The sequence below is a fragment of the Medicago sativa genome, chromosome 6 (genome assembly GCF_051527215.1).
Source record: "Medicago sativa cultivar Bolivia chromosome 6, Bolivia_mono, whole genome shotgun sequence".
Taxonomy (NCBI): Eukaryota; Viridiplantae; Streptophyta; class Magnoliopsida; order Fabales; family Fabaceae; genus Medicago; species Medicago sativa.
The window spans coordinates 6,507,860-6,520,577 of record NC_140754.1 but is presented as its reverse complement, the minus strand read 5'-3'; the positions used below and the strand labels follow the sequence as shown (position 1 = coordinate 6,520,577).

The window sequence follows — 12,718 nt, the reverse complement described above, 5'->3', positions numbered from 1 at the left end:
TTGCTTCATTTTTTTCAATTATCTTTCTTTTGGAGAAATTTCATCCCAAGATGTTGAGCATATGAACACATTCACATTTTACCAGCATATATCAACGCATAAAACATTCACATCTGACGATGCTGAAACAATCAAATTTCTAAGGTCAATTAGTTTTAAATTGTAAGTGTTCAATTTTTTTTGTATGAATTGATCATTTCATTTGGTGCACTTCTAATGTTTATCCCTAGGGAGATTGTCTAAGTTATATAACAAGTTTGCTAATCTTCATAAGGGTTTGATGCACTTCTAATATTTATATGATATGAATGAATAATGGCTATTGGAACTGAATGATATGAATGGTAATGAGATTCAGCTGTGTACTTGTGCTATTTTAGATTGGTAAACTAAGTTTTGCCTATGGCTTGCAATTGTTGGTATGGCTTTACTATGATAAACCTTTAAAAAAACAAAGATATGTTTTGAACCATTGAAGGGTTGGTCTTTGTCACTGTTTCGTTCCAAACTTTTTTTTTTTTGTAAATTTATTCACTGTTTTAATGGATATGTATTGACCGTGTAAAAAAGTACATATTCACAATACTCTTATTTGTTTTGTATTGTGGAAGAAAATTTAGAAGGAAAAATTTGACCGTGTAAAAATTCACGTATAAGCTTCCTCATTTATATCCACTTAGTAGTAGAGACTCCTGATGACAACTTCAATGAAACGAGTTCTCTGAAGTCAAGAGGCTCTCTTCTTATAAGGTTCTTGACTTTATCCGAGGAAAGAAGATACTGATAAGTTTTAGCAATAAACAATTTTTTTTAAATATAACTCATTCAAACATACAACAAAGAATTTAAAAAACGCGATATTCAATCATCCGTGTGCAATACTTCTATTATGCTCTTTCCTTTAATTTGCTAAAATGTAAAAAGGGCAGCTATTTCTTTAAAAAATGCGCTATTTCCCTTAATTTGCTCAATTTTCATGTATAACAAAATCTTTCAAAAACGTGATATTTAACCGGTATGAAGCACAAGTTTTTAACTATTTCATGAATCAAGACTTGGTGAGGCTTTGGTAAATATTTCTAATGTTTGTGCATTATTCCTTAAGTTGCTCATTTTTCCTTTGGAACAATTTTTTTACAAGATACGTTATTCAACCCATGCTACTTTTCCAATGCACGTTTAGTCTTCTCAATTGTTGTCTTCGCTGCAACTTGCTTTGTATCTCTCTCTACAAAAAAAGTCCTTGACGTTTTCATTTGTTACTCGTAATAAGCCGTTTTGAACATTTCATTTTCTAACCCGTGATGCAGGAGTACTCTAAATATTGTGTTATGGTTTATAATTATCTGTCATTTCACAATCTATCCGTCCGATATAATATTTTGTCAAAAAAGTAGCTAACCCCCGTGCGAAGCACGGGTTTGTAACTAGTTATATATGAAAAACCAAAAAACAATAATACTATATATACAAATGCATATCAAGTTGAAATGGAAATACACATACCATTAAATAGAAAAAATTATGTTTTATTATAATATAATTTCCACTTTTGTTACATGGATGTATTTAGTTTACTTTTTGAGTTGTATTCATATAAAAGGAACAACGATTAAAATACTAGGAGTATGTTTCTTTCTTTTTCAATTTGGTGGTTTAGACTGTTGTTTTTTATTCTTTACAAATCCTCATTCTTCCCATGCCACTTTCGCCTGCCCCTAAATAAAATTATGTGAATCTAGGAGTATTTGATTCGATTTTTTATTTTTTCAAGGTGGGGCACCTCAATGATTTTTTGTGAAGGAATAATTGGGAAATTTTATTTACACGTATTTGTTTATTGTATAATTATTTTATGCATGCCCCCTAAAAAAAATATTTTATGCATGCATTTAATGATGTGTTACCACATCAATTAATGAATATGAAAACATATGAACTCTCACAATTGGATGGATGAGATTGACATAAAGAGTTGTTTCAATAGGAAAGTAAGATTTTTGCTTGATCTCAATCTAAAATCATTTTGACATGGGCACACATTCATAAGTGAAAAGGATAAAGGAAAATAAATTAAATAATATTACTTTTAAAATAATTAAGTCATATGTAAGTTTATGCGTGCACGATCCAAATAATTTATATATGTGATTGTGTTCAAACAAGTGTTGCTCTTCATAGAAAAATGAGTTGGATGTGGAGTGTTTGGCTATTATGGATAAAATTGTTTTGCACGATAAATGGTGTTAAAACAAAGATCAAAGTGAGAAGTTTTCGATCAAGAAAGCTTATATAACGTTGATGCAAAGTAATGTATTGCAGTTTCTCCTATTTTTCTTGTTGCGTTTAACGAATTGGAACTTTTGAAAGTTTCTATGTTTGCATACGTGGTTGTTAAATAATAGATTAACGTCCAAGAATAACTTGGCGCGTTGGAAAATTTCTCAATAGGTTGAGTGTGTCGGTGATTGTGACTTAGATAAGGCTACTCAATGTTTATTTCTTGAATTCATGAGTTTGGAAGGGTGTGTTTAGAGGTGTTGGAGTGGGTTTGCATTAGTTAAATTCTTGTTAATGGATTGTTAACTCATGCCCAACAATATAGTAGGTAGAGCATTGGTGAGAATATTGTTCATGTTATGTTTAGTTCTATTTGATTGAAGTATGTTTGGTCCATATGAAAGATGAGAAATATGACAATCTTTCATAATATTGAGGGTAACGTATCTTAAGTGGTTGAAAATATATAAAGTGTTTATCTTACCATTGGTTATATAGTGGTGTGATAAAATATCATTTTGACATGTAAAAGCGTGTTTGACATCATATTGAGATAATATTAGTCTTTTTAACAACTAAGCAAGTTTGACATTTCAATCTTGATATAACTCACGTAGATATGTCAAATTACTTTCAAATTCAAAAACCTTAGAACCAAAACACCCAAAAAAAATTGCAACAATATCATCATTAATGGATCAATATTTCAAATTCACAAACTCAATCTCTCGTGTTAAGTGTTATGAGATAGCACTTGAATGCATTGTTTCTATATGTATTATTGTATAACATTCATTTAAATTTAAGGAGAATACTAAAGAGTGTCTCAGGTGCGTTGGTCCAGTATTTCTACAAATTCAACCTTTCTAGGTTTGTGTGCTTCATTCTGTCTTAGTTAGTTCATGTTATTGGTCCATTACACCCACTCAAAATTTGTTGTGTTGTGTAGTGATTTCATTGTTATTTGGTAGTGGTTTTGCAAATTCGAGGTTTTCCCTTTTGTTGTCTCTTTGAACTGATTAGAAGTAAATTAGTTTGCGCCACTTAATCGGTCATTCATGGATGTTCTTTGAGAAGTCTTCCATGATCTTGCTAACAAGCCCATTGAATTAGCAATACTACCAATACAGTTCTAGAAATTTTGGTCCTAACTCCGATATTGAAGAATGTTCATGGTATTACACACGATCAACGAAAATATGTTAGGTCAAACTATTTGTTGTAGGGGTGAGATTGGGAAGTGGGGGCGAAAACCTTCATAGTACATGGGTATTATTGTAATCTTGATTGTTATATTTTATGGGTGTATCTTGTAAAATTGTAAATCTTAATTCCACTTAAATAATATATGGAATTAAAGTTGCTCTACAGTCGTAGAGGTTGACCCAATTAGTTGAACTGTGTAAACATGATAATATTTCATCGTTTGTGATTTGTGTTTCTTATTTTTTGGTACAATGATTTGGGTTTCTTTATTCTTATTTTATTAGTTGTTCTAACATAAATGGAAAAAAAAAACACAATTTAAGTTGCTACAATCAATTTCGTTCTCACGAGTCGTGAGAGAAATGTGGGTAAACCTCACACACCAGGCCATTCACGAGCTAGTTAGTGGACTTAAAATCTTGGATATAAATCTATTATGAGTATTACTTTTCCCACTCTATGTCTTTCCTCGCGCGCCCTATTTTTTTACAAAAATACCACTAGTCCGGATTATATAATCCGAACCTACTCCGGAATATTAATTCCGGATTTATTTGTGTATTTTGGCACTTCATCCACCCAGATGGATGATGATGTCAGTTATGAAAATATTGTTCCGGATTATATAATCCGAAAGAGTTAGATTATTCCGGATTATATAATCCGAAACGTGTAAATCACCCCGTTGAAAGTCAACAAAAGGGCGTGGTGAACGATGGTTCCGGATTATATAATCCGGAATGTGCTAAACCTGTCCGGATTATATAATCCGGATTGCATCAGTACAGAGGTAGAAGCCATCTGTTTTGGCTGAGCCTCTGTTTTGGCGCATTTTGCTTGCTTCCAAACAGACATATCATGTCGGTGACATGTTCTAACAGTAAATCGAACTTATAACTATAAAATCATCAACGCAACATAATTTTTGAACAAAACATTAATCAAATAACATTAAAAATTATCCAATATATAGCAAATATATGCGGACAGCCTGGTCCCGCAACCTCTGCACCTCCTCAGTCACACCATACTCGGCAGCCAAATCCCTCTGCTCCTTCAAATGCTCCTTGAATATCGTCTCCAAGTAGCTAAATCTGCAATGTGCACCTTTGGTCTTCTCGACTTCTTTAAAAGCATCACTCGTACTAGACCCAAGTACTCCTCCATCCATTCCACTGCCTCGTCCTGTGATATGGACCCGTGGGACAGGAGCATGCCGTCAATGGGGATATGCAGCAAAGATGCCACATCATCAAGTGTGACTGTCATCTCCCCAAACGGAAGGTGGAAGTTGGAAGTCTCCTCGTGCCACCTCTCCACTAATGCACAAATCAGCCCATGGTCAATAATGTTGTAGCTCGTATCCTGGAGCCAACCAAGGCCTGTGCTATAACATCCCAGACTGCTTTCAGGATTGCCGACCGACCCCACAAACCAACACGAGTCTTTTCAGCGTGCTTTGTCCTCACTCGCATGCTTACCGGGAAACTTCCCGGTAGGTCGCCCATCCCAAAATTGCTCCAAGTCAAGCACGCTTAACTGTGGAGTTCTTATGGAATGAGCTACCGAAAAGAAGATGCATCTTGTTGATATAGGTAGTACCAAACAATTCTTATAAGCCTTCCTTCAACCATGTAGTCCCATACCTACACAGCCTCAGGATCCCTCTTATTCCGATGTGATTCGGTTCCTTTAGAAACTGTCGGGAGCCGCTCATTGTCGTGCCTTGTGCACCGGCGACCACTCCCAAACAATTCTTATAAGCCTTCCTTCAACCATGTAGTCCCATACCTACACAGCCTCAGGATCCCTCTTATTCCGATGTGATTCGGTTCCTTTAGAAACTGTCGGGAGCCGCTCATTGTCGTGCCTTGTGCACCGGCGACCACTCCCTTGTCCTCGTCAGCTGTGGGTGTTACATGCCCACCAGCTTCCGCTTGGTTCGTCCTCGAACCACACCGTACTGGGAGAGGTCTGCTCTGATACCATTTGTAACATCCCAGACTGCTTTCAGGATTGCCGACTGACCCCACAAACCAACACGAGTCTTTTCAGCGTGCTTTGTCCTCACTCGCATGCTTACCGGGAAACTTCCCGGTAGGTCACCCATCCCAAAATTGCTCCAAGTCAAGCACGCTTAACTGTGGAGTTCTTATGGAATGAGCTACCGAAAAGAAGATGCATCTTGTTGATATAGGTAGTACCAAACAATTCTTATAAGCCTTCCTTCAACCATGTAGTCCAATACCTGCACAACCTCAGGATCCCTCTCATTCCGATGTGATTCAGTTCCTCTAGAAACTGTCGGGAGCCGCTCATTGTCGTGCCTTGTGCACCGGCGACCACTCCCCTGTCCTCGTCAGCTGTGGGTGTTACATGTGCCATGCAATCTGTTCTCCCACCACCGTGCAGCCATGATAGGTGTGGTGTCATCATCATGCATCACTTCAATCTTCTTTCCGTTGTTGTTGCATTTTAATTTTCCACGCCACTACAAATAATTAAAATTAATAAAGTGAGTTTAAACTCATGGCTTCACAAACATATTTAACAATAAATAAACCAGTAAGATTTAACAATACATAAACAGGCAGTTTCAGATATAAAGTGAGTTTAACAGTACATACCACGCCATCAGCCGCCTTCCTGGCCACGTGCACATGGTACCTCCACAGCAGGTCAGTCAGGTGTGGGCCACTGGGATAGTCGTCTAGTGGCTCAGGGTCCACCACATTCTTCTTTCGCCTTCGCCATGGCTCGGCATCTTCCATTTCCTCGTCCATACCCTGCAGCTCCTCCTCAAGCTCCTGCTCCTCCATATTCTGCAATTCCACATCAGCCTGCTCCTGCTCCATATCCATATACTGTTGCTGCTCCGGATGATGCTCGACATCAGGCTCTACATCAGCACGACGTCCTCTACCACCCCGACGCCTCGGAGGAACACCACCTTCCTCCTGCAGCCGTCGAGAACGCTCTCTCCTATGGGAAGCATGCCCTGCCTCCCTTATGCGTCGGGTATTAGATGTTGAACCATCTGTAACATTCAAATTAGGGTAATCAAACATCATAATCAAACATCGCAAAACAGAAGCAAAAAAAGCTTTCTGGGTTTGTCTGGATTTTGAAATCCGAACAACAACAATTAATTCCGAAAAACGAAATTCGGATAGCACCCGACCAGAATTCCAAAAAAAATCGAACTAATTAACCTTGCATGTGTACAGAAATCGAACTTACCTTCCATGATGTTTGAAAATGGTTGAAATGCGGTCCTCTTAAGCAAGAAACTCCAAATTTGGTGCAGATATGTGGTTTACGGATTTTGGGATAATGTAGAGAGAGAAAGAGAGTTTTGAAAGTGAAACTGTAAAACAGTAAAAATGGGGGGTGAAGTTCCTTTTATATGTCGCAATTGTCCGGATTACATAATTCGGAATACGCATAGATGTTCCGGATTATATAATCCGAAGGGCATGTTGGTAATTTGCATAGGGCACGGGAGAAGGCCATAGAGTGGGAAAAGTAAATCTCATCTATTATTTGTTTCACATATTCCTTGATTATGCTTCAAATAGTTTTGATAGAATTTAGGTTTTCTATTTTTGTTCTCTATGCACCCCTAATGAAAAGAGGGTGTTATTGAGTTTTCAAAGTTGATCTTCGATCATGTGATGCTTCCAAATCTCTCAAAGACTTCATATGATAATTTTGGATGAGTTATTTGCCTCTTGAAAAGCAAACCATTATTTGCAAGAAAAAAATGTGAGAAATTGATGATCCATATATATGAAACGTTAAAAAATGGTAACAAATTATCTTCTTAATGGGTTGCAAAAGTAATGATAATATATAAATACCTTGAGAGAGTTAAATGAAATAGAGTTTTCTTTCTTTCTTTTTTTAGGAAAGAGGGCAATATGTTTGATGATAGTTGCAGCAGCAACAACAACCAAGTCTTATCCCACTAAGTGAGGTCGGTTACGTGGATTAAATTACGCCATAATGTTCTATCATAAACCAAATTTAGATCTAACTCATTGACCTCTAAATCCTTTCTAATGGGTTCTCTAATAGTTTTTCTTGGTCTTCCTCTACCTCTTTTAACTAGACTCTCCTCCATTTGATCTACTCTTCTTACAGCGGTATCTACGGGTCTTCTCTCTACATGCCCAAACCATCTAAGTCTATTTTCTACCAACTCTTCTACTATAGGTGCTACCCTCACTCGCTCTCTCTAATGGTGTCATTCCTAATCTTATCATTATAGTCTTACTACTCATCCAACTACACACTTACTTGATTCTCGTGTTAACTCTTAACCGTCCAACACTCCGTACCATACAACATCGCCGGTCTGACTGCTGTCCGATAGAAAAATTGGATCTAAGTTAAGAGAAAGACATGAAGACCATCAGATTTTTTTCCCTCCTAATATCGTTTGTTCAGGTTTACTCTTTATGTTTGTCCGGGTTTACTTCTTTATCTGATTTTGATTTCAAAATCTCTGACTCTCTAACTCCTAACCACCATTTTTTTTGTCAAATATATTCTAGTGGCTAGAACTCACTCATTTTAATGTGGAGAAGTGGGGTGTCCGGGGTTTGAACCCAGCCCCTGCATATAATATGCAATATCCCTACCAACTGAGTTAAGCTTATGAGGATCCCAACCACTATATTATTAAATATAGGGTTAATTAAGTAAATGGTCCCTATAAATATTCAAAGTTTTGTTTTTAGTCCCTATAAAATAAAATCACACTTTTTAGTCCATGTGACATTTTCCTTAAGCATTTTAGGGACCAAAAATGTTGACAGAATTTTTTTACAGGGACTAAAAATGATGATGGAAAAATTTTATAGTGTCTAAAAATGCTGACGGAAAATTTTATAGGGACTAAAAAGTGTGATTTTATTTTGTAGGGGTTAAAAACAAAACTCTAAATATTTATAGGGACTATTTACTTAATTAACCCTTAAATATATATTGAGTTATATATATATATATATATATATATATATATATATATATATATACACACACACACACACACATACATATGCATTTTTTTAGGTATAAATAATTGTCTTGAACAAGGTTCATAGTATTCCATACAAACACCTGTGACACTAACGTGAAACTTGAAGGAAAAAAAAGTCAATGTATCTAAGTCGTTGAAGAAAAAAAAAATTTATTGGAGCACGCGTTTGATAGAAAACGGGGTCCCTTGGACACCAAACAAAGATGTTTTGTTTAATTTAATTAGCACTTCAAAATTAAGCTCTCTTGGAAACATTTGAACATCCTCATGAGTCATGCTCATATATACTCCCTCCGTTCCGGAATATCTGACCCATTTTCTAAAAAAAAGTGTCCCAAAATAACTGTGCCATTTCAATTTTTAATACAACTTTTATCATTCCCAATACAATATATTTCATTTTCCCCTTTATTTATACATTTTTCTTAATCTGTGTGAAAAACCAAACTGGCTCAGATAAAACGGGACGGAGGGAGTAGTAAATTATACTCCATCCGTTTCAAAATGAGTGTCGTTTTATGTGTTTAGAGAATGGTTATTTTACCAAATTATCCTTATTAACTATTGCTTAGTTTTAAAAGTAATATTTTGGAAGTAATGTGCAGAGTATTAATTGGAGGGTACAATTGAAAAGAAAAAGTTATTATTGCATTGGAAACTAAAAGCGACACTCATTTTGAAACAATTTTTTTTGGCTAAAGCGACACTCATTTTGAAACGGAGGGAGTAATATAATTATAATAATATAATATATCAAATTATAATTTCATTTTTATTTTTTGTGTATTTCCCATCCAACTTTTCAAGGAAAGGACGTCTAAAAATCTAAAGTTTAACGGAAAGATAAATAAAACTGATAAAAAAATTGTTCTATCCAAAAATCATACGTAAGTTCTTTTATTTAATAGTCTTCCATTTGTGCGCTTTGATTCAACTTATATTATTCATGTATAACCAAATAGAAAAAAAAAAAAATTCATAAAAATATATCAATAGAAAACTTTTATAAAGAGGCCAACGTAAGTCAATCCAATTGATAAAGATTCAATATAAATCTTATAAGAATTCTTGATGTGAATACTTTATTAGTTGATAGTATGTAAAAACTTTGTCGACACTTTTTATATTTTGAACTTTCACTAAACTAAGTGAGTATTCAGAATTCAATTTACCTTAAAAAATTGTAAAGAAAAACTTATAGGCTATAGCTAGCTTGAGTGTTACGTAAGTATACTAGGATTTTATATACAATAAGATATGCAATATATGATATCTCTTGGCTCCAAGTTTACATGTTAGTGCCTGTTTTAAGGAAACATTGAAGAAGACGCGGTTTCCTAACAAATGTTTAGTGTTTATATTACAAGATTCGATTCTGATCATGATATGGTTATTGGACTACTATATACAATATGTTGTACTTTATAATCTTATCTTATAGTACTATACAGGGCCGTCCCAGAGAATTCGGAGGCTCGGCTCAGGGAATGAAAAGAGGCCAGTGATAAAATCAAAACATATTTTTTTTTAAAAGAGCAATAGATAATATAAAACGAGTTTAGGCGAATACCTTCAAAAAGAGTCTTCATTCGCACCAAAACAAGACTTCCTACGCGTATTTACTGAAGCAAATTCATCAATCAACTCTTCGTATTGTATATTTGGTGAGGTTAGACATGTAAGATTATTAAGAGGTCAATTTGGTGATAATTATCTAGAGTAGATAATGTGGCAACACTAATGCTTCTTGTTCACCACCTCTGTTCTTGTTGCCTTGGATTATGAACAAGAGCTTGAGACTGCAAAGAGAAGTTCTTCAATTGAGGAAAACTATGAACTTCCTAATGGACAAGTTATCATAATTGGGGATGAGAGGTTCCGTTGCCTAGAAGTCCTTTTCCAGCCATCTATGATTGGAATGGAAGTTGCTGGAATGGAGATATTAAGGGGGCCTAAAAAGCAATACTCATTTTTTTTATTGGAGGATACTATTACTACTACTGGGTATAAAAAAAAATTGAGGCCCATCCTTGAGGGAGGCCCAGCTCGTTTGAGCTGTTTGCACCCCCTCAGGGACGGCCCTGTACTTGGATGTTATTGGCATGCAATATTATAAAGTTCAAGAGTCAAGAGTGTATATCATTATTTATTTTTTTCTTTAACGATCCGATCTTGAGGAAGGAGATCATGATAACGCAAAATTCAGTTGGGAGGTAAGCAAAACATTGACCAATAATTGTTTTACACACGAATCAAACAAGACTCTCGTGAACAATTTATCATTTATGAAATTTATTAACCATTTGAACCTTATTGCTTGATTGAGTATATATCATTTTTACTTTTGGGTTTTTTTTCTTCTAAATTGCTCTTAAATAATTGTAGGTAATTTATTCAACATATCTGACAAAAATGAACCATGTGAATGAGTTTGAAAAGTGGGACAAAACTTACCTTGTAAGTAAAATGTACCTTGTGTGTTTATGAATTACATGTGACTAGCTTTCATTAGTCATAAATCATCCACAATTCTTTAAAGCACAGACTAGGTCTCACTTTAATTTTATATCATCACAAAGATACGTTCAATACTATTTTAAAGTTTTATGTAGTTAATCTTATTCAATAATATGCTATGATAACACTAGAAATAAAATTAATTTATGTAGTTAATCTTATTTGATAACATGCTATGAGTCAATACAACTTATATAGTCTAAAGATGAACTAGCTAGTTGAGTCATTAGTTGGTTAGTGGAAGCATCAAAAATGTCAAATGAGACTTCCTGGTTGAGCCTAAACAATATGATGTTAAATCTTTAGAGGCCTATATGAAAGAAATATGTTATTTTACATATTATTGAAAGTTTGAAACCAATTTCCCCAACACCTTGATTTTAGGAGAAAGTACGTTAAGAGTAATGTCATGATTATAAAGATAAAAAACATTGCATGCACAAGAAGGTTTCGTCTGAAATAAATTTACGACATAATTTGGTATATGTAGTCGATCCTATTTAATGAAATAAATTTTGATTGTTGTTGTTGTGGTTAATAAAAACCTTTTGAGCAATAGAATAAAGTTAACTAGAACATGCACAATTGTTATTATCAGATAAATCCACTGCTATTATTTTGTTGAGAATTTGTTAGAAAATCTGTTTTATAGCTCAGTTAGTTTAACTTACAATTAGTTAAACTTAAAGATACATTTATCTTTTCTCTCTTGTATTCATTTTAGAGTTTCCTATATAAGTTAATTTGTAAGCTTTTGTACACTCAATGAAATCAACTCTTTATTTGTCCTTTAAAGAAAAACAGAATTTGCTTTTCTTTAAAGGCAAATAAAAAAGAAAAGAAAAGGGTGGATACATGGTAGAGCACTACTAACTCTACTTTAGACTTGCTTCATTAAGTGGAAAGAAATCAACACAATCAGAAGAGCATAACGAAGAATATTTATATTATAAAATAATGAAGTTGTGCATTTAAATTGACTCACATAGCTTGTTTAAATAACAATGTCCCTAGATAAAGCTACTGAAGCTAGTACGTGTGAATCTATATATCCTTTTAATTATGTTTCTAGTCCCTATAAAATAGCGGCCTTGTAAGTTTAGTCCCTACTTAATTTTAATAGCCTTTTTAGTCCCTAATTTTGTTTTTCTGCACTGAGTATTAGTCCCTACTCAATTCAAATTTGTTTAATTTATGCTTAAACTCTTAAATTTTTGAACAACTTTTTGCAGACATGTTTAGAACATTACTAAAAGTTCGTCCGCAAAAAATTATCGCAAAATTTGATTTCTACATCCAGATTTTATTACTTTTTATCTTTAACTTTTGTCGTTTTAAAAAATTCATATTTAATTCATTTCATGTCAGAAAATTCTAAATTTTAGTAAACGAACCTTTCATAGTGTTCTAATCTTGTCTCAAAAAAATCGTTCAAAAATTTAAGAGTTTAAGGATAATTAATCAAACTTTGTTTTAGCAGGGACTAAAATTATAAGTAAATTTTTTTTTATAGGGACTAAAAATGCTATTAAAATTAAGTAGGGACTAAACTTACAAGGTCGCTATTTTATAGGGACTAGAAACATAATTAACCCTATGATTTATGAATAAGAGTGTTTTTTAGAGGCCCTTATGAATAATAATGATTTTATTTGTGTTTTTTCTATTGTT

The 12,718-nt window shown here is 34.2% G+C and overlaps 1 protein-coding gene across 1 annotated transcript; it reads right to left on the bottom strand.

The window, feature by feature from the left end:
• Positions 1-4,644: 4,644 nt before the first annotated feature.
• Positions 4,645-6,733, bottom strand: LOC146912399 (uncharacterized). Its single transcript, XM_085720724.1, has 3 exons — positions 6,727-6,733; positions 5,863-6,523; positions 4,645-4,868 (listed from the first exon to the last, which is right to left on the bottom strand). The coding sequence occupies exons 1-2, from the start codon at positions 6,731-6,733 to the stop codon at positions 5,994-5,996; spliced, it is 537 nt and encodes a 178-aa protein (XP_085576850.1). The 3' UTR covers positions 4,645-4,868; positions 5,863-5,993.
• Positions 6,734-12,718: the final 5,985 nt, after the last annotated feature.